Below are 22,989 nucleotides of genomic sequence, written 5' to 3'. Positions count from 1 at the left end.
AATAATTAGCAGATTTTAGTACACACAGCTTCAGCTTTAGAAATGTTAATTTCTTTCTTCATCTCTCTCTCATTCACCCCAGAATAATTCACTGCTGAGTCACTTTAAAGTTGAAGTAACAAAACATCTGTTTACTCACAGTTTGTAGTTAGATTATAATCAGACAGGCTTATATATACATATTGCTATACATTTGTATTATCAGCTCCTTCCATGTGCTTAGATGGTAATGGATGCTCACACCACCATAGATCCTCTCAGGTTAGGAGAGATCATGAGCTCCATGTGCTCCATGTGCTGCATGTGCTGTATCTGCCCCCACAGGAAGTTGCATAGCTATGTGACCTCTCTAAGTAATTCACATCAGAGGTCACAGAGTAATCACAGAGAAATAATAGGTGACAGGCAATGCATGTAAAATACAATTACATTCCAACAAACCCCTTCTCATGCATAACTGTCATGCAATTATTTATTCATACAAAGTCCAAGCTTTATACGCAGATTCACAAAATGTTCTCTGGGTAACGGTTTGGTCATGATGTCAGCTGTCATCTCACTGGTGTGACAATAGTGTAGACTGATGACCCCTTCTTTCACCAACTCTCGCACGTTGTGGTATTTCGTTGCGATGTGCTTGGTGCGTGACTGAACCTTGTCATTCTGTGACAGTCGGATGCAGCTCTGATTATCTTCCATTATCTGGATTGGTCTCTTTTCAGCTATTCCAAAATCCAGCAAAAGTTTTTCAATCCACATCAGTTCTCTGCACGCTTCCGATACGGCCACGTATTCAGCTTCTGTAGAAGACAAACTCACAATACTTTGTTTATGACTGGCCCATGAAATTTGTACATTTCCATACATAAACACATATCCACTTGTGGATTTATAATTAGAATGATCCCCTGCCCAATCTGAATCACAGTAACATATTAGTTTTGGATTACTATTGGCTGAAATCTTTAATTTACAATCAATGGTACCCTTTAAATACCTTACCATCCTTTTAACTGCAGTCCAATCTGATTTGGTAGGTGAGCTGACCCTTCTGCTCAAAATTCCTACTGCATTTGCTATATCAGCCCTGTATGTGGTAGCTAGATATAAAAGCTTACCTATGGCTGATCTATATTGGATGTTATCTGGTAAAGGTTCTCTTACTGTTTCATCCTTCAGAAAATCAGTGATCATGGGAGTGCTTACAACTTGGGCATCTTGCATACCTAAACTTTCAATAAGCTCATTTATTTTCTGCTTCTGGCTTAGAAGATAAGAACCATCATTTTGTTTCTCAATTTCTATACCAAGATAGTATGACACATTACCAAGTTCTTTTATCTCAACATTGAGGTTTAAACATTTTACAATGTCCTTGTACTCTTGCTCACTTTTGCTTGCAATGAGCAGATCATCAACAAAAGCTAAAATGTATGCATATTGTCCATTTGTGCACCTAGTGTACAAGCATTTATCTGCTTCACCTTGCTTAAATCCTAAATTTGTCAATATTTCATGCAATTTGTCATTCCAACATTTTTCACTTTGCTTTAATCCATAAAGACCTTTGTTTAATTTACACACTAGCTGTCTTTGTTTTGTATTTATGAAACCTGTTGGCTGTTCCATGTACAAGTCTTCAGTTATATCCCCGTGAAGAAACGCTGTTTTCACATCAATGTGGTTGACTTGCATGCCTTTTGAGACTGCAATGCTCAGAAGTGTTCTAATTGTCGTGTGTTTCACTACAGGTGCAAACACTTCATCAAAATCTTCTCCATATTTTTGAAGATATCCCTTTGCCACTAATCTGGCTTTATACCTTTCCACTTTTCCTTGTGCATTCCTTTTTAACTTGAATACCCATTTGCATCCTATAGCTTTCTTGCCAGGAGGTAATTCTGTAAGAATCCAAGTATTATTTTTATCCAATGCATCAATTTCTTCTTGTGCAGCTTTACGCCATTCAGCAGCTTCTTCTGCTGGCATTTTCTCAATCTCATCCCATGTTAAGGGCTCTTGAGCTTCTGCTGACTTTGTTAGGTAAGACAGTCTTGGGGGTGGAACACCTTTGTTTTCCCTGGATGAGCGTCTGACAACAGGTTGGTCTGACCTTTCCGCATCCTCTAAATCTGAGAGTTCTTCTCCAATTGATTCCCCTTCTCCAACTGTACTGTCTTCTTCAATGATCCTTTCTGTGTCTGCTTCCTCTGCCTGTTCCTCGTTAGATACAGATGAGTTGCTTTCAGACATCTGCCTTGGTATGGCATTTATATACACTGGCATGTCTATTATGGTTCTAGTTTCATATTCTGGATGATAAGGCTCATCTGGGATAATCCAGCCTTTATCAACCCTTTTGTTTTCATCAAAATATGTAACATGTCTTATGCCAACAATGCCAGTTTTCAGATTCAAAATTCTATATCCTTTGTGTCCTGGAGCATAGCCAACTAAAATGCCCCTTTCTGTTGTGGAATCCAGCTTATGCCTTCTTTGCTTTGGTATATGAGCATATGCTGTACTTCCAAATGTTCTTATGTGTGACAGGTTTGGCTTCCTACCATGCCATGTCTCATGTGGTGTGCGCTCAGCGCCTTTAGTTGGCATTCTGTTTTGTAGGTACACTGCTGTGAGAATGGCTTCCCCCCATAGTCTTTTAGGGAGATTGCTATCTGACAGCATACATCTGGTCATTTCCACAATTGACCTAAATTTTCTCTCTGCAACAGAATTTTGCTCTGGTGTATAAGCTACTGTTGTGATATGCTGAATGCCTTCTTGTTCTAGAAATGTGCGCATGCTTTGTGAAGTGAACTCACCACCATTGTCGGTCTGAAGAACCTTTGGTTTTCTTTCAAATTTATTGCTCACCATGGCTACGTATTTCTTCAGCATGTCTGTGACTTGACTTTTTTCTTTCAGCAAATAGGCCACACAATATCTAGAGAAATCATCCAAGAATATTAGCACAAATCTGTTATTTCCCAATGATGGGATATTAAACGGTCCACATAAGTCACTGTGTATTAAGTCCAGCACTTTATTACTCCTATTTCCTGTGTATGCAGGAAATGAGGGTCTCACACCTTTTTGAGTAACACAGTCTATGCATTTCTCCATTTTACCAGCATCTGCACTTATCTGAATGCCGGTGGCTAGTTGCTTACTGTAAAGATCCTGGATCACCTTAGAATCACGATGTCCCAGGCGGCGGTGCCAGATTTCCAGACTACATTTACCATCATTCTTCCTTACTTGCGCCATATGTGAGGCTTCACCTGAAATGTTCAGCTTATAAACATCATTATGCATAAAAGCTTCAGCATACACTTCATCATTTTTAGAGATTGTGCACTTACTGTTTTCAAAATGAATCACAAATCCCTTCTTATCTAATGTAGATACACTAAGCATATTGCAAACTGCTTGGGGAATATACAAGACATCATTTACAGGAATTTCTTTAACTTCATTAGACACTTTGCATTTTAAGAATCCAATACCTTTTGCTTGGATCTTAGCAGTCCCTGCGTTTGCAGTTTTAAGAATACCTTCCTCTGGACACATTTCCTGAAAGAAATTCTTACAATTGGTTAAATGGCATGTGCTCCCTGAATCCAAAATCCAAGTACTTTCATTTGAATTATTATTTACCATAGTCAAAGATTTTTCTGCCATTAGAAAGCCCTTGTGTTTATCTTTGTCCTTCATACATTTCCTGGTTTGAAAATTCTTTAGTTCCATTGGCTTAGGTGAGCTAGAGGGAGTGTTTTGTGTTTCCTTACACCATTTAGATACATGTCCCTCCTTTCCACATGAGTAGCAAATCAGCTTGCCCTTGGGTGGAGTTTTCCCATAGCTCCGCCTTTCTCTGTTCTTTGCCAAGAAATTTGTTTCATTTCTCTCTGACTTGCTTTGAGAACACATCTCCTCAGAATCATTTATTATGCATTCCTGCCTTAGTTTTGATGTTGTCTGTTCAAAAGATTGCCCTTCAATGGCCTCATTTACAGACCTAAAAACATCAAACTTCTTTGATAGTGAGGTAAAAAGAAATGCTCTTTTCAATGCATCACACATGGGAATTCCAGAAAGTTCTAGCTTTTGAAATGAAGACATAAGATGCATAATGTGATCATTACATTTACTTTTATCCCTTAATTTGGTTTCATTCAACTCTGCCAACCAAATTGGTTGCTGCTTTGCATATGTAGTTGCATACATAGTTCTCAGTTTATATAAAATGTCCTTTGGTGTATCTTTTCCCTCCACTAATATGGCTTGTTTCTCTGAGAGAGCTTCCAAAAGCATGCACTTCACATAATAGTTTGCATTGTCCCATTCAGCCATATTTTCAGCTGTTCTGTCTTGATCTAAGCATATATTTAATCTTTTTGCTCGAAGGAAACATATGAATCTTAATTCCCACTGCTGATAATTAAACTCAGTTAATCTAGGCACCTTGAGAGAGTAGAACAATGGTGAATTTCTTCCCTCAGCCATTTTCTTAGCCTTCTGTCTGCTGTGTGGGGGGAGAGAGAGACAGACTGAATCTTTCCTTTAAAACTTAAGAGAAAAATGTGGCCTTTTTTTCTGCCTGGTAATATTTCTCTTCTTTTTTCAATTCCTGAGCCCTGGGCCCATAACCCTTTTGTTGGATTATTTGTAGTAAATAATTAGCAGATTTTAGTACACACAGCTTCAGCTTTAGAAATGTTAATTTCTTTCTTCATCTCTCTCTCATTCACCCCAGAATAATTCACTGCTGAGTCACTTTAAAGTTGAAGTAACAAAACATCTGTTTACTCACAGTTTGTAGTTAGATTATAATCAGACAGGCTTATATATACATATTGCTATACATTTGTATTATCAGCTCCTTCCATGTGCTTAGATGGTAATGGATGCTCACACCACCATAGATCCTCTCAGGTTAGGAGAGATCATGAGCTCCATGTGCTCCATGTGCTGCATGTGCTGTATCTGCCCCCACAGGAAGTTGCATAGCTATGTGACCTCTCTAAGTAATTCACATCAGAGGTCACAGAGTAATCACAGAGAAATAATAGGTGACAGGCAATGCATGTAAAATACAATTACATTCCAACACCCCCCTTCATCCCTAAGGGCTATGGTAGTGGCGTACAGTTGTGGGGGGTGGGTTTTGGGGGGGGCTCAGCACACAAGGTAAGGGAGCTATGCACCTGCGAGCTTTTTCTGAAATCCACTGCAGTGCCCCCTAGGGTGCCCGGTTGGTGTCCTGGCATGTCAGGAGGACCAATGCAGTACGAATGCTGGCTCCTCCCACGACCAAATGGCTTGGATTTGGTGGTTTCTGAGATGGGCGTCCTCAGTTTTCATTATCGTTGAAAATCGGGGACAACCATCTCTAAGGTCGACCTAAATGTTGAGATTTGGGCGTCCCCGACCGTATTAGCGAAACGAAAGATGGCCCCCCCATCTTGTTTCAATACTACGGGTTTCCTCGCCCCTTTGCGGGACGTCCTGCGAGGACGCCCTCAGGAAAACTTGGGCGCCCCGTTCGATTATGCCCCTCCACGTAAGAAAAGTAGAAAGACCTATGAATATAAGTGTTGGACAAAGTTGACACAGCCTCTTTGGGTTTGACCTAGTAAGGTACAATCTTGATCCCACGTGCTCTTATAACTTGGAATCCATCCATGTCATTCAACATATGCGATCGGTCATGTCATTTTTGACCCTGTCTAGCAAGGTTGCGATTGAGGTGGTGGACGGGTCTGATAACATGTTTCTGTTAAATATTGCTGTGGATTTTATTCACTATTATTGACACAACGGAAAGCAAAATACATCAGCGGGAAAAGTATAGGTCTCCCCTCCATTACTCTGAGGCCCTCCGGTTAAAAATCTAGCCATGTTGAAGCAGGGAGGTGGGCAGGAGGGCCTGACTGTACCCCCATCCCTCAATGACCTTTTTCTTGATGAGCCTGTTGAGCCAGGGGAATGATAAGAAACAAACACATAACACACAAACTCCGAGCCTGTCTCTTTAATTCCTTGGCCTCACTGAAACTCCCCACCACTCCCCACCACCACGGTTCTCTTGTTCCATCTTTTCAGTGGTTGGGATCAGGGATAAAGGCTTCTTGGTTACAGATAATGCTATTTAAGTGATTAAGCTGGGCTAGCTCCCCCCCCTCCCGCCCCCTCCTGGATTCACTACCATTTCTCTTTGTTGGAACAGCTGGCCTCCGGTTTTCTATAGAAGCCAAACTTCCTGACCACTGCCCGCACTAATCCTTCTGAGGCACTCAGGCGAACACTTCCTTTTCTTTCTCTGACTCTCTCCCTCTTTCTATTTGCCCCTCTGTCTCTGTTGTGCTCTCCTTCTATAATTCATCTCTCCATGCTCCTCTGTCTCCCTATCTGCCTGTACCTGTTCTTTAAATCATTTTAACTATCTTTGGCCTTCATAGGCTACTTGTCTTTCTGCCCAAAATTCCAGCCATTACTGGGGCGTCTTTCTGCCAATTTCTCTTTATATTATGTCTGTGTATCTCTCTCATTTAAATCTTCTCCCCTCTTCCTTAATTCCTCTCCTCTCCTTTCTTTTTCCCTTCCTAATGTGAGGATATAATTATACAAAATTCGGTATTTTATGCCGCTTCCCACTTTTATGTTGTACCCCAAACAAAACAAAAAAAAAAAGGCCAAATCCAAGTATTTCAAAACCCGTTTTGTCAGTATCCTCAAATCGTAAAATAGTCAACCATCATAAAGAAAAGTCTATCACACAGTTATAATCAGAGGTCCACTCAAAAGCAAATGCCAAAACCAGTACATTGTTTTTCAAGAAAATGGCCGCGTGTTTTGTTTTTAATAATTCACATACTAAGTAGGACGTTTTAAAACAATCCAGGAACATAAGATTCCACTTGAGAAGACTTAACAAAGATCTTGGGGGTGGGGGGCCCTTTTAATCAGCTATGCTGAAAAGTGGCCAGCGCTATTTGTAGCACATGGGTTTCCCATGTTCTGTGGCCACCTTTAGTACGGTAGTAAAATGGAGTGGAGGAGTGGCCTAGGGGTTAGAGCAAGGGGGTGGCCAGTTCAAATCCAGCTGCTGCTTCTTGTGATCTTAGACAAGTCACTTAACCCTCCATTGCCTCAGGTACAAACTTAGACTGTGAGCCCTCCTGGGACAGAGAAATATCCAGTGTACCTGAATGTAACTCACCTTCAGCTACTACTGAGAAAAGTGTGAGCAAAATCTAAATAAATAAATAAAGATTCCATTCAGAATCTCAAAGAATAGCAACATTCCACGTAGAACCCCAAAGAATATCAAGATTCTGGAATCCTAAAGAGTGACAAGATTCCATGCAGAATCTCAAACAGTAGCAACATTCTATGTAGAACCCTAAAGAATAACAAGTGGAGGAGTGGCCTAGTGGTTAGAGCACTGGTCTTGCAATCCAGAGGTGGCCAGTTCAAATCCCACTGCTGCTTCTTGTGAGCTTGGGTAAGTCACTTAACCCTCTATTGCCCCAGGTACAAACTTAGATTGTGAGCCCTCCTGGGACAGAGAAATATCCAGTGTACCTGAATGTAACTCACCTTCAGCTACTACTGAGAAAGGTGTGAGCAAAATCTAAATAAATAAATATATGTTACTGAAATGGCCAAGTAATTTCCCAATTAGCATACGGCCATTACCACTAGAGCTCTTATGGCCACCTATTTCCTAGGCAGTAAGGGCTCCCATGCTAGTCAGGGCACAGCAATGAACCCACATTACCCAATTAATGTAGGGCACGCCTACTTTCCACCCGTAGACATACGTCCCGCATCATAAAATAGAAACTATTTTTTTTAGTGCGCACTGGTCGACACACTGCCGCAGGACGCCTCAGCATGTCCCGCAGCAGTGCTTTTTGGCTTGCAGTAGGCACGTGGCTTACTAAAAGGGCCCCAGGGCTTTTTCCTATCACGTTATAAACCTTAAATTATACTGCTTTGTCACCTGCTGATCACTATCCCGGAGCTGTCAAGTTACCCGTTCCAGGAGGGAGACGTTTTGGCCAGTCCTGGAATTTTCTGCCAACCTCGTCCTGGTGCATTATGGGACCTGCTGCAGCACTGATGTCAATGGATAGAATCATGGACTACAAGTCCCACACTGCTTTGGGATATAAGTTTAAAAGTATTACCTAATTTTCCTTTTTGTAAAACATTTCTCTTCTATCCTGGGCTCGGGTAATAGTAGCTCAGCAAAAGAAGCATGATTTAGCTCATGCTTTTATCTGCAGTGGTTCATGGTAAGTTAATATTCAAGTAGGTATTGCTTTGTCCTCTGAGAGTTTACAATCTAAATTTATACTTGGAGCAATGGAGGGTTGGGTGACTTGCTCAGGATTGAAGAGAGCAGTGGTGGAGATTTGAGCCCTGGCTTCAAGGGTTCTTGGACCCTGCTCCAACCGTTAGGCTGCTCAAGACTTGCCCTTTCACTGGGTGGACTAGGATGACAACATTTGCAAGGCCTATGGTACAGCGCTTTGTAGCTTCTGTGAACTGGCACAAGGCCTTGCAGAACAGGCCTGCACTCAAGTCTTGGGAAGTTTACATCAGAATAAAGGGTGAGACTCAGCAGCAACTTGAGCACTGGTCAATGTCAATGCTACACTTCTTGACCACAGCTTCCCATAAACTTGGGTTCAGCACGGTGCACAAAAGGAGCAATATCTAAATTATACCGGTACTTAAAACAACACAGCAAAAATAAGAATTATTATTTAAACCCAACCAAAAAAGATAAGTTTTCAGCTTTTTGCGAAATGTCAGATAATTCCGTTCCAAACGATATATCAACGGAAGAGAATTCCATTCAGGAATTATAATAACAGAAACAATTGAGTTAATCATCTTCAAAAAAACGTTAAGTTTCTAAAAATGAAGGGCAGAGAATAAGCTGATCCCTTAAATGAGACGAGTGACCTAATAGTGAATTGGAGATCATATTAACAGCGCTTTCTTTGTGCCGGTACGGCATACCGGCACCTTTTTTGTCCGTCCGGTGGTGTGCTGGAGCCAGTTGCTCTTCAGGGCGAGCCGGCTCTCCTCCCTCCCTCCCCCAAGCTAGAGGGTCCATACCTGAAGGAGGGAACGGATTCTTCGGGGCAGACAGGAAAGACCCCAGTCTTGCCTGCCCGCTGCTGGCGCTAACCCTCCCCCGCTGCTGGATCGCTCTTTAAAAATGGCCACCGAGATTTCTGCTGAAGTCTTGGAGGCCACCCTTGTAAGTCTCGGCAGCCATTTTGAAGAGTGATGCGGTAGCGCCGCAGGAGAGTCAGTGCCGGCAGCGGGCAGGAAAGACTAGGGATCTTTCCTGCCTGCCCCGAAGAATCCACGACAACCTGGGTAGATGGAGGGGGGCAGGGGAGCAAGGAGAATCGCTGGGCATGGGTGGCTGGAGGGGGGACAGGGGAGAGAGGACAATCGCTGGGCATGGGTGGCTGGAGGGGGGGCAGGGGAGCGAGGACAATTGCTGGGCATGGGTGGCTGGAGGGGGGGCAGGGGATGAGGAGAATCACTGGGCATGGGTGACTGGAGGGGGGCAGGGGAAAGAGGACAATCGCTGATGGAGGGGGAGCAGGGGAGAGAGGACAATCGCTGGGCATGGGTGGTTGGAGGGGGGGCAGGGGAGAGAGGAGAATTGCTGGGCATGGGTGGCTTGAGGGGGGCAGGGGGAGAGGAGGGTTGCTGGGCATGGGTGGCTGGAGGGAGGGCAAGGGAGAGAGGAGAATCACTGGGCATGGGTGACTGGGTGGCTGGAGGGGGGGCAGGGGAGAGAGGCCAATCGCTGGGTATGGGTGGTTGGAAGGGGGGCAGGGGAGCGAGGACAATCGCTGGGCATGGGTGGCTGTAGGGGGGCAGGGGAGCGAGGAGAATCACTGGGCATGGGTGGCTGGAGGGGGGGCAGGGAGAGAGGACAATCGCTGCTGGAGGGGGGGTAGGGGAGAGAGGACAATCGCTGGGCATGGGTGGCTGGAGGGGGCAGGGGAGAGAGGAGAATCACTGGGCAGGGGGAGAGGAAGGTTACTGGACATGGGTGGCTGGAGGGGGGGCAGGGGAGAGAGGCCAATCACTGGGTACGGATGGCTGGAGGGGGGCAGGGGAGAGAGGACAATCGCTGGGCATGGGTGGCTGGAGGGCAGGGCAGGGGGAGAGGAGGGTTATTGGACATGGGTGGCTGGAGGGGGGCAGGGGAGAGAAGAGAATCGCTGGGCATGGGTGCCTGGAGGGGGGCAGGGGGAGAGGAGGGTTGCTGGACATGGGTGGATGGAGGAGAAGACAAGGGGACAGAAGAAATGCTGGACATGGATGGAGGGGAGGGAAGAGTGAGGATGGAGATGAGATGAGGTAAAAGGAAGAGAGGAGAAAAACTGCACATGGATGAAGAAAATAGCCAGAAGCTGGATCCACTGGACAGTCAAGTCTGCAGAGGACCCAGCTTTTACTTATGGATGTAGGGTAAGAAATGAAGAAGAAAGGTGAAAAGTAAAGACATAAATGGAAAGGAAGCCTTGGAAATGGAGTTAAGAGGACAGATGGCAGCAGAATCAGATGCTGGGCCAGCATGATCAGAAAAACAGTCACCAAACAACAAAGGTAGAAAAAATAATTTTATTTTCATTTTAGTGTCTGGAATATGTCCAATTTGAGAATTTACATCTGCTGTCTTATTTTGCACTGGGTGTACTGGAGCTGTAACAGCTTACAGAAATGATTTATAATGAAAAAAAATGTTATTTTTCTCCTATACTAGTATAATATTTTCAATTATGTCTGTTTATATGCGCCATGACGTATAAGGGGTGTGGCTGTAATAGGGGTGGAGTCATATGTGGTGACCCCGCCCACAATGAGTACCGGCACCTTTTTTCCTACAAAAAAAGCACTGTTTATTAATAAGTGTGATGTAGAACCGTACGTAATTTGAAAACACCTTAAACAATATCCTTTCGGCCACTGGGAGTCAATGTAGTTGGACCATAAATCCTGATGCACTAGTAAACTAAAAATTAACCTCACAACGGTCTTCTGGATAAGTTGAAGTTTTTAAAGATATTTACTGCTTAACCCTAAGTAGAGTACATTGCAACAGTGCAGATGCAATAATATCAACATCTGGACTAAGTGGTCTGTGCTTAAGGTCCCGTACTGTCTCTTAGAATCTATAACGTACTGTGCTGGAACCAGGATTTTATTTTACAGGGGAGGTGCAAGCCAGTGGAGATAGCGTAGCAGCAGTGGCAGGGAAGAGGGAGGAGATGCTGAACATGGCGGCGGGGGTGATAGGAAATACTAGGGAGAAATGCTAGACCTGAGAAGGTGAGGGGATGAGATGGGTACAAAGGGTGGGAGAGTGAAGAAGGGGATGCGAGATGCTTAGGGTTACCATATTGCTCCAGAAAAAGGAGGATAGATTGAGCCAGTCATTTACTTCCATTGCTTTCAATGGAAGTAGAACCCAGACTGGATCAATGTGTCCTAACACATGGGGAATGTAGGGAAGAGGAAATAAAATGCTGGGTAGGGAAGATAGAATGCTGGACACGAGGAGGGACTAAAGAAGGGGAGATTCTGTACTATGGATTGGATAGAGCCTTGAGCGGCCGGGCGGGGTCGCATATCTCAGGGGCGTAGCCAGACAACAGATTTTGGGTGGGCACCAAGTGTCCCCACTCCCCCCCCCCCAACCACCACCACCCAAAAAATATACTACTACTACTACTTAACATTTCTAGAGCGCTACCAGGGTTAAGCAGCGCTGTACAAATTAATAACTAAGGACGGTTCCTGCTCAGAAGAGCTTACAATCTAAAGGACGAAATGTCAAGTTGGGGTAGTCTCGATTTCCTGAGTAGAGGTGTTGTGATTAGGTGCTGAAGGCGACATTGAAGAGGTGGGCTTTGAGCAATGATGTGAAGATGGGTAGGGAGGGGGCCTGGCGTATGTGCTCAGGGAGTTTGTTCCAAGCATGGGGTGAGGCGAGGCAGAAAGGGCGGAGCCTAGAGTTGGCGGTGGTGGAGAAGGGTACTGAAAGGAGGGATTTGTCTTGAGAGCGGAGGTTACGGGTAGGGACATAAGGGGAAATGAGGGTAGAGAGGTAAGGAGGGGCTGCAGACCACCCAAGAAATATCTCAGCTGGTGAGAAAAGGTTTCTTTCCATCTTGGCAGTCTGCAGCAGGCATGCACTGAAAACCGAGCGTGCGCAGGTGCCGTTATTGTGGAGAGTAGCGCTTTCATTACCATCAGGGGCAAATCTTGATCTGGCCGAGCTTGGGATCCCCACCGGCTGCCGCTAAACTTGTGCTACTGTTGGGCGGGCCTGAGCACGAAAGTGGGTGGTATATGCCCCGGCTCACCCGTGGCTACTCCACTGACCAACTTGAGCGGGCCCTGAAGCTACTCCTCTGCTTAGGGTGAATGTTAAAGATGCTTGACTACTGCAACTTGCTCCTCACCGGCCTCCCACTTAGCCATCTATCCCCCCTTCAATCCGTCCAGAACGCTGCCGCACGTCTTATATTCCGCCAGAACCGATATACTCACATCACCCCTCTCCTCAAGTCACTTCACTGGCTTCCGATCAGATACCGCATTCAATTCAAGATTCTCCTCCTTACCTACAAATGCACCCGGTCTGCGGCTCCTCACTACCTCTCTACCCTCATCTCCCCCTATGTTCCCGCCCGTAACCTCCGCTCCCAGGACAAATCCCTCCTTTCAGTTCCCTTCTCCACCACTGCCAACTCCAGGCTCCGCTCATTCTGCCTTGCCTCACCCTATGCCTGGAACAATCTTCCTCAACCCCTACGCCAAGCCCCCTCCCTACCCATCTTCAAATCTCTGCTTAAAGCTCACCTCTTCAATGCTGCTTTCGGCACCTAACCCGTGAAATATAGTATGCCCTATCAGACGGACTCTACACTTGTCTTTGACTGGACACTTGTCTCTAGATTGTACACCTGTCTTTTAGATTGTAAGCTCCTTTGAGCAGGGACTGTCCTTCTATGTTTAAATTGTACAGCGCTGCGTAACCCTGCGTAACTCTTGTGCTTGACTGCTTAAATATTTTAAATTTAAATGCTTTACTTTTTGTCTATTAGATTGTAAGCTCTTTGAGCAGGGACTGTCTTTCTTCTGTGTTTGTACAGCGCTGCGTACACTTTGTAGCGCTCTAGAAATGTTAAATAGTAGTAGTAGTAGTAGCGCTTTAGAAATGTTAAATAGTAGTAGTAGTGGCTCCAAAACCATTTCCAGTATATATTGTACACATTATTTCACAAGATTTTATGATAGGGGCCATCTTTCACTTTTAGCATTAACCATTAACAGAACTTCACTGATGGACCTCTCTATCACGGCCACATCCCGAAGAATTTATGCAGCAGACATCCCCACCTAGCGGCCAACGACGGCACTTCGGGCTTAGTCCTCTTGCCCCTAACAAGCATGGCGGCCTGCGGCAAAAACAGTCGGAAGTACGTCATCAAAGCGCGCCCCGAAACCGGAAATGTTTAAAGCGTCCCGGGGATCGATCGGCGGCGTTGAGATTTTGCAGATGCAGAAAGCGGGAAGCAGTTGTGCTCCGTGCGGGGGAGTTTCGGGGGCGCATTTAAGGCTCTGAGGTGCTCTCGTGATGGTGTTGTTATAAATCCTTCCTTATAGCGGGGGAGGAAGATGTCGGACACGTGGAGCAACATCCAGGCGCACAAGAGGAAGCTGGAGTCGCTGAGGGAGAGGCTGCAGCGGAGGAAGGATGTCACCTCGCAGCTGGGCCTGGGTAAAAAAAAAAAAAAAGCAACCTGAGCCTTGGGTTGATCCAGTTCATCTAGTCCTGGGTTTGCCCGAGTGCATGCTGGGACTTGTAGTCTTTGCAGTTCTTAGGCAATGGGGAGTCAGAACTACAAGCCCCTGCATGCAACGGGGTAAACAGAGGACTGGATCCATGCCTGGGCCCGCAAATCTGGATCCAGTTGTGACAACCTCTTGGATGCACTAAGAAGGGAGGAAGGGATCCAACTTGCAAGGTTGCCCAGTTCCAGGAGGGAGATTTTTTTTGTTTAGAGGGTGGTGGATTTGAAAGCAGGTGAGCATTTTGCTGCCCATTGACATCAGCGCTGTGGGTCTCATAATGCTACAGGATGGGATTGTTAGATACCCCTGTCTGGCCTGAAATGTCCTCCGGGAACAGAATAACTTGACAGCTCTGAGGAAGGGTTGTAGCATGATCAATCTATATGCGCCAGAAAAGAGATGTGTGAAAAAAAAGTAAACGATGGGATGGGGAGGGAAAAAAAAAGTCCCAAGATACAGTTCAAGGAGAGAGATTTTTAGGGCACCTCTGGATTTTGGACTAGTCTATCCTGATGCATTAGGCACCTGTAGCACTGATAACAATGGGGATAATCTGGACTACAAATACCACATTGCTTTGGGATGTAGAGGACTAGCCAAAAAAAAATGTCACCTGTGGAACTACATGACTTGGCAGCAGTGGGGGATAAGATGTGCCTTACAGGGTCAGGGCCAAAGTTCATCAAGGCCAGAATCCTATCTCTGACTTGCCAACTCAGTTCACAAGTACCCCTCAGGCTTTCAAAGTGTAAATCTACTCCCTGTGGCATGGCTTTGCCAAGTCTATGTGATTAATAATGTACGAGGATACTTATATAGTGGCTGTGACTAGCTGATTGTCCCAGCACTTTCGTTTTTGTGATCGTAATGTGGAGCTGTGGGGTGGGTTAAAGCTTGAGGAGTGCTAAAGCTGGAAGCCTGTTCCCTTGGTTATGTGGTGCGGCACAGAACGAAACTGAGCTATTATCGACTGGCATCTTTGGCCAGGCTTCCTGTGCATTGAAAAATGTATATGCCCAGTCATGTGTTGCTCATTGGCTGAGTTTGATGTCGGGATTTCTATTTGAATCCTTCTCCCCTCATCACTAAGGCTTTGGTTTACTTTAATAATGTCCTGCTTTGAGAATGATTGTGTTGCCTTTGTGTTTAAATTGCTGTAAATTATCTCAGGTGTTGCGTTATAAAAATGTAATTAAAATACAAATCTTTTGGAGCAGCAATATGAAAACCCTTCACATTCACCCTATCCTCCTCTTTTTTTTCCCCCTAACAGACCTTAAGAATCCCGAGGCGGTCCTAACCCCTGCCCTTCGCAGTGATAGCCCCATCCCTATGGTGTCCGCTGTAACTCCCAAACCTACAGGTTCATCCCAGGATGTGACTTTCAGCCCAGAGCTAGAGAACAAGCTGCTGCATCACCTCTCCGACCTTGCCCTGGTGCTGCCTACTGACTCTGCCTCCATCCAGCAGGCCATCTCAACGGTAACACTCTGTATGTTTACTAGACCCTCGTGGCCAGCTGAGCTAGTTAGCTAAAAGGAATGGGGAAGTTTTATGACATCAGTATGAGTACAAAAGACCAGGTTCTCCGTGCTGATTAAAGAGTCATCTCTGTGAAGCCACCATCACTTAGGCGGTGGCTTTAGTTCTGGTCAGCAGTAAGGAGCTGAGATAGTTCCCAGAAGACTTCATGGCGTTGGAACAGTCTGTGCCTTGCCTGGTTTTGTCCCAGTAGATAGATTTATAGTTTGGTTTTCTCCAAGAAAAATAGGAACGTTCAATTCGCGAACTAAACCACAGCAAAACCGGGCTGGAGTCATCCCTTTCCACCCCTTAATAACCAGGAGCCAGTTAGTCACCCTAAAATTGGAGGAGTACGAATGGACACAAGTCCTCCATGTATTGAGCTTAAATCAAGCCTGGACCTGACTGCCCCTGTTGAGGAGTAGGAGCTGAGATACAAAGTCCTGCTGCCTGGCAGTTCTTGAAGCCACCCATTTCTGCATTAATTGGTTTTTGCCCTTGCGCCTTGACTCATATTTTGCCCTTGTTGCTATTAAAAAGCTTCAGCGTACAGGATCTGAGAACCTGAGTAATGGTTGATTGCAAATCCTCATAGGTCCACCCTTACTTCAAACAGTGCTTAATGTCAACTTATTTCAAAAACATATATGTGATAGGCATAACCACTTATCTTTTTCCATTGTTTTCTTATTATTTTTCTCTTTATCGTTTTATCAACGACACCAGTTGGCAGTACTTTTAACCAAAGGAGAAACTCTGCCGCCCCGGCCAGGTTTCGAAAAAAAAAAAAAAAAAAAAATCTTCCTCAGGGAAGAGGCTCATTAGAGCCTCTTCCCTGAGGAAGATTTTTTTCCGAAACCTGGCCATGTCGGCAGAGGTTCTCCCTTGGTTAAAATTGCTGCCAATTGGTACATAAGTAATGCCACACTGGGAAAAGACCAAGGGTCCATCGAGCCCAGCATCCTGTCCACGACAGCGGCCAATCCAGGCCAAGGGCACCTGGCGAGCTTCCCAAACGTACAAACATTCTATACATGTTATTCCTGGAATTTTGGAGTTTTCCAAGTCCGTTTAGTAGCGGTTTATGGACTTGTCCTTTAGGAAACCATCCAACCCCTTTTTAAACTCTGAAAAAACGATAAAGAGAAAAATAATAAGAAGACAATGGAAAAAGATAAGTGGTTATGCCTATCACATATATGTTTTTTATATTACGCACTGTTTGAAGTAAGGGTGGTCCTATGAGGACTTGCATTACAACCATTACTCAGTGACGCAAGGAACACCGTGTTCCGATGGTGTAAGTTGCAGGTAGATCTGATGACCCCCCCCCCCCCCCCAAAAAGAATATAAAAATAATTTTTTTTCACTGTATGACTATTTAAGAGTGCTGTTTGGTATTTTAAGAGCTTATAAGAGATTTTTGTTTTGTCTGGGACACTTTATAATATTACATGCCAAACTGTAGGCACGCCCCTGACCACCTCCCCCCCCCCCCCCCCCCTTCCTAGGTCCACACCCCTGCCTTGCAGTTGAGCGTGATAGATTTTGCGCATGCAATGTATAGAATACCAAATAATGGCAGTTATGCGTGTAACTTCTAATTACTGCTAATTCATCACAACCAATTATTGGCTGTGGTTGGTGTTGACAATGCCAATTAGCAGCTAATTAAACAATTAATTTGCACTCGGATCTGACACTGTAACGTGTACATGCAATTTTGCATGCCCTGTGTAAAACCATGGAACATTATAGAATTAGGGGAATAGTGTTCAGTTGAGCTCCAAAGTATGTAAAACACATCCTGAGCTTTGTGATGCATTTTTTTCTATGTGGAGGAACTGAGCATATTACGTGTTTAGAGGAAAACTGAATAGAATAAAACTCCAATGCCTCTTTAACCTGCCCCTCCCCTCATGTCTCTCTCTCTCTCTCTCCGCAGCCAGATGCACCCGTGACACGGGAGTGCGTGGAGAGCCTGCTTCAGAAGTTTGCAGCCCAGGAGCTGATCGAAGTGAAAGGTCACCTCTTGGATGAGGAAGATCGGCCCACCGTGGTGGTCTACGCCGACCACTCCAAGCTCACAGCTATGATGGCAGTGATGGAGAAAAAAGCAAGCCCAGCAGCAGGGGGGGAAGCCGGAGGCACTCAGAAGCGGCGGCTGGAGCAGGACCCTGTGGCCTCGGCTGCTCCCTCTGTTCTCGGCGGTCTCTCCTCGGAGAAGAAGGTGACTGAGCCCCCAAAGAAGTCACGGAAGCAGGCCTCAGACCTGGATCTAGAGATTGAGAGCCTGCTGAGTCAGCAGTCCACCAAGGAACAGCAAAGCAAAAAGGTGCGGCCTAGAGGAGGCGGGGGGAGATCCTGAACAAGTATTTCAGAGTGAGTTGGCGTTTGCGGAGGACTCGGATGGTTACCCTTTGTGGGGGGGGGAGGGTGTGGAACCCCATCAGCTGGTCTCTCTACCTCATGTGCTGGGAGGGTGCCTCCTGACCCCGTTTCATCCTGCTGCAGGTCAGCCAAGAGATCTTAGAGCTTCTGAACACCACTACAGCAAAGGAACAATCGATCGTAGAGAAGTTCCGGTCACGGGGCCGGGCACAGGTGCAGGAGTTCTGCGATTGCGGTACCAAAGAAGAGTGTATGAAGGAGAACAGCACAGACCGACCCTGCCACAAACTGCACTTCAGGTACTTGGGGTGGGGAGGGGACCTCCATTGTAGAACTGGGAGCTTCAGACATATCACAGGTACTCAAGATGGCACATACATGGACAGTGTCAGAAATTGTTACACAAAGACCAAAGGGGACACACTTTGAACACGATTCTGATCTCTCCCCTTCCTCTAGGCGTATCATCAATAAGCACACAGATGAATCCCTGGGGGACTGTTCCTTTCTCAACACGTGCTTCCACATGGACACCTGCAAGTACGTACACTACGAGATCGACTCGTGCACGGACATGGAAACCCTGGAGAGTCCCGACAACCCGGCTGGCCAGGTGCTAGCACTGGCCAAAGGGGTCAGCGGGAGGGACTCCAGCATTGATAGGCTCTTCCCTCCTCAGGTATGAAGTCTATAAGGGCAGGGGAATATGGTCAAACGCCAGCGTAGAAATAATGAAACATCGGCACAATGCATTTTGTGCCTCCCCTGCCAACGCAGTGCGCTCTCTTTTCAGTGGATCCGCTGTGATATCCGGTACCTTGACATCAGCATCCTGGGGAAGTTTGCCGTGGTGATGGCGGATCCCCCGTGGGACATCCACATGGAGCTCCCCTACGGGACCTTGACGGATGATGAGATGAGAAAACTGAAGATTCCTGTTTTGCAGGACGAAGGCTTCCTCTTCCTCTGGGTTACGGGGAGGTGAGAGATAGGAAAGCAGCGCCCTTTGCTATATTCTATTAGAGAGAGATTCATAGCTCTGTAAAAGAACTCCCCTCCTACCTTCCCACACCCTCAGCTGTTCCAGAACTGAGGCCTAGTGCACCTTAATCCTGCCCTGAAGCACCCTTATTACAGGACTGAGATCCCACAGCATGCCTCTCCCCTGGGTGTGGCAATGACTTGTTCCAGCACCGAGATCCACGGTGTAAGATCTACCAATGTGCTACTACACCCCTGGCCTGCAGCACTCCCGCTATTCCAGAACCGAGAAACCCACAAACAGCTGTACCAGTGCACCTCGTTCTTGCTTTGCAGCTCTGTTAATCTAATAGCAGATCTTTCAGAACCTTCTTATATATTTTTTTCAGGGCCATGGAGCTGGGCAGAGAGTGCCTCAAACTGTGGGGGTAAGTTTTGTACCAGAGCCTGGGCTCACATGGTGGATACCATCAAAGAGAAGCCTAAAATCGAATCCATCTCTTCCTGGGGAGGGTGAGGAGGGACTGTTCTGATTTTATGTCGTGTTCTGTGCACTTCCCCACACTCTCCTGTAGGTACGACAGAGTCGATGAAATCATCTGGGTAAAGACAAACCAGCTGCAGCGGATTATCCGGACTGGCCGTACGGGGCATTGGCTGAACCATGGCAAGGAGCACTGCTTGGTAACGCTCATTTTAGGATCAGCTCAGTGAGGGCAGGGGTGGAATTGATGGCTGCAGTTAACAGCCTTCCTCTTTCTTTAGGTCGGTGTGAAAGGAAACCCACAAGGATTCAACAGAGGACTGGACTGCGATGTAATAGTGGCAGAGGTGAGATTCTCTTCAATGTGTGAACCCCACTTCCTGTTCCTCCCTCCTGGCCAGCGTTGAAACCTTTTTCCCTGCTGGGAGCGTTAACGTTCCTTCTCAAAGGAATGATTGCTTTTTCCCTAGGTTCGCTCCACCAGTCACAAACCAGATGAAATCTATGGAATGATTGAGCGTCTCTCTCCTGGGACCCGCAAGATTGAGCTGTTTGGACGTCCCCACAACGTACAGCCCAATTGGTGAGAGTCTTCCCTCCCTCTCTAGGTGACGGCCTTCAGGGGGACATTTTAAGTTCACAGACACCTGCTTATACTATAACAGCCTGCAGTAATGCATATGTGTGCCGGTATTTTATACCACCCAGCTGCGCACTCGGTGGTATTCCGTAACACAACAGCTGCCTTAGCGTGTAAATACAAGTTGAGGAGCAAGCATTTACATACTTAACTGATGGGAGTACTGGAAAGTATTTTGTATCTGTTGCAGTTAGGTGCGTGCATTTATACCTGCTGTTGACGTGGGTGGGGGGGGGCTTGCATGCACCTAAATTTAGGGACATTGTTGCCATGTTATGCTACTGTTCTGTATCACTTGCTATTAAATAGTTATAAGTACATAAGTATTGCCATACTGGGAAAGGCCAAAGGTCCATCGAGCCCAGCATCCTGTTTCCAACAGTGGCCAATCCAGGTCACAAATACCCCCTGCAAGGTCCCAAAAATGTACAAAACATTTTATACTGCTTATCCCAGAAATAGTGGATTTTCCCCAAGTCCATTTAATAACGGTCTACGGACTTTTCCTTTAGGAAGCCGTCCAAACCTTTTTTTTTTTAACTCCGCTAAGCTAACCACCTTTATCACATTCTCTGGCAACGAATTCCAGAGTTTAATTACACGTTGAGTGAAGAAACATTTTCTCTGATTCGTTTTTAAATTTACTACATTGTAGCTTCATCGCATGCCCCCCCTAGTCCTAGTATTTATAAGGAGTTGAGGAGACGCCTAAGTAGTGCGGCTTCTTAGAAATGGACCTATTGACCTGACGCAGTATGGCAATACATGGCCCGTGTTGGGGCGGTTGTCTGAGCTTATAATGATAAGTTTTGAAGTTTACACTATCGTGTACAAGCAGAGTTTGTGAAATTAAGAAATTCAAGAGTTACAATAGAAGGAAGCCGATGCAGGCAAGTCACAGGATGTGTTCCTATGTAAAATGAGTTGCTACTGAGGCTCCGATTTATTTGGATTTGCCTACTCCTTAAGAGTGATTGAAATGATTCATAACAGCACTAAGCACACGCAAATGCTTTTATAGACCAGGCTCACAAGCACCGGAAGACCCTGTAGAAGTGGGACATGGGGGCCCCTTTCTTGGTTTAAAAAAAAAAACAAAAACCCTCTTGATGCATTCGTTTTAAACAAACATCAGTTTATTCGTAGCTGACCTAGACTAAACACTATGGAAGGTGGATGGGGGCCGTTTAACCGCCAAAACTTTTTATAAATTGTTAAGAGGCTTAAATACTTGTCTGTCGAGCTGAATCAGGGTACGTTAGATTCTGTTATCTGCCGAGTGTGCCTGAAGACCGCATTCATCACTGCCTTTTGTATGTTTTAACTGGTGACTTGTCAGTATCACATTATTGTATCCATTCAATCGTATTTGTTATAACATCTATTTTTTTTTTTTTTTTAAATTAAACAGGCTCATAGCCTGTGTAATGTAAGCAGTGACATTGTGGCACCCACCCTCCAGAACGTGCTGAAAGGGTTAATGCTGGTTCTCTTTCTCTCTTGCCAGGATTACCCTGGGGAACCAGTTAGATGGCATTCACTTGCTGGACCCAGATGTGGTGGCCCGGTTCAAGGAGCGCTATCCCGATGGGATCATCTCCAAACCTAAAAACATGTAGGCTTTTTTTTTTTTTAGGGATCTTTGCTCTATTTTACCCAAGGATCTGTAACTGTAGCAAAATGAACTTTGACCTCCACTGTGTAGCAGTGGAAAAGCCTTTTCCACCAGCCGATGTCGCTATCATGAGGACAGAGCAGACTACAGCTCTTTCATTTTTATCATTCCCTAGGACCTTTTTCCTTATGCAAGTCTCATTATACAGGGGCAAATAAGTCACATTACCTTTACAGTTAGTGTACAGACCAGGCATTAATAGTATAACTTATGCTTGTCAGAGCACTGCCCCTTTAATACCAGTGCAGTTGGCACGGTAGAAGGGCATATACGTGAGACTAACCTTGGATCAGGCTTTGAAATAGGCAATTCAGCTTTCAGGATGTGTTCAGGAGGGACTTGTACAGTATTATAATATTTCTTGCATTGTCAGTGTGGCCATTAGGAAATGCTGGGGAAGAAGGTGATTATAGACATGACACGTTTTCAGTCTGGTACAGCCACTGTGTTCCTCTCGGAAGAAGAGAGAGAGGGGATGCAATCCCTGGATTATATTTTTTTGTCTCAAAGAAGTTAGTGGTATCGTAACTGAGGCGTGGGGAAAGTATCCATGGGGCTAACTTCGTGAACCGCTGGTTTCTCTAGTTCAGGCTGTCTCAGCTATCAGCAACTTTTTGCCTCCATCTTGACCTGTTTTTGTTTTTTTTAAAAAATGTTTTATTTATTGAACTCAATTAGTAAGACAAGATAGAAAAGTAACAAAATACTTAAAAAAAATGAATTAGCCAGGTAGAGAATGTGATTTAAAAAAAAATGAACTGTTTCCTGGAATGAAGTTCTAGAGTATTCATTTATACAATTTTGTTTTTTAAATAAAAATTAAACAAATGCTTTACATGTAAGGTAAAATTCTTATCAACTGTGATGTGAACATATTTCTTCTGCTTGTAGTATAACCAGTGGGTTTACTGTCACGATTAGGCTTAAGCAGGGGTTTTCCCACCCTGTCCTTGGGACTCACCTGGCCAATCAGGTTTTCAGGATACCCACAATGAATATGAAATGAGATGGATTTGCATACAGTGAGGCATATTTTCAAAGCACTTAGCCTTCCATAGAAACCTATGGAACTTTGGAAGGCTAAGTGCTTTGAAAATATGCCTCATCACGGCGGTAAGGTATGCAAATCCATCTCATGCATATTCATTGCAGGTATCATGAAAACCTGACTGGCTAGGGGGTGTCCCCAGAACTCCTGCGCTAGCTATAAGGCAGTTCTTCACAAAACATACAGAAATTGCAGCTCTCAGGGGAAAATGCACTCCTGGAATTAGTACACAACTGGTTTTAGGAGCCAAGGGGGGCTCATTTTCAAAGCACTTAGCCTCCCAAAGTGCTTTGAAAATATGCCAAGGTCACCTAAGAACTGAGAGGGACTGCAGGGTG

The 22,989-nt window shown here is 45.3% G+C and overlaps 1 protein-coding gene across 1 annotated transcript; it reads left to right on the top strand.

Annotated features, from left to right (window-relative positions):
- Nucleotides 1-13,585: 13,585 nt before the first annotated feature.
- Nucleotides 13,586-22,438, top strand: METTL3 (methyltransferase like 3). The gene is made up of 11 exons (XM_030187843.1): nt 13,586-13,834; nt 15,182-15,390; nt 17,378-17,767; nt 17,947-18,122; nt 18,283-18,502; nt 18,617-18,804; nt 19,194-19,232; nt 19,380-19,488; nt 19,570-19,635; nt 19,759-19,871; nt 21,436-22,438. Exons 1-11 carry the CDS (start codon nt 13,732-13,734, stop codon nt 21,545-21,547), a joined length of 1,725 nt encoding a protein of 574 aa, XP_030043703.1. The 5' UTR covers nt 13,586-13,731; the 3' UTR covers nt 21,548-22,438.
- The last annotated feature ends 551 nt before the right edge of the window (nt 22,439-22,989 follow it).

This window comes from Microcaecilia unicolor, chromosome 14 (assembly GCF_901765095.1).
Source record: "Microcaecilia unicolor chromosome 14, aMicUni1.1, whole genome shotgun sequence".
Taxonomy (NCBI): Eukaryota; Metazoa; Chordata; class Amphibia; order Gymnophiona; family Siphonopidae; genus Microcaecilia; species Microcaecilia unicolor.
This window is presented reverse-complemented; position numbering and strand designations above follow the sequence as displayed.

Bases quoted from the DNA above. Each gene is read 5' to 3' on its own strand.
- METTL3 (XM_030187843.1), top strand. From the start codon at position 13,732: ATGTCGGACACGTGGAGCAACATCCAGGCGCACAAGAGGAAGCTGGAG. The intron at 17,768-17,946 runs GTGCGGCCTAGA...ATCCTGCTGCAG, and splicing joins AGGAACAGCAAAGCAAAAAG to GTCAGCCAAGAGATCTTAGA. The intron at 19,489-19,569 runs GTAACGCTCATT...CTCTTTCTTTAG, and splicing joins ATGGCAAGGAGCACTGCTTG to GTCGGTGTGAAAGGAAACCC.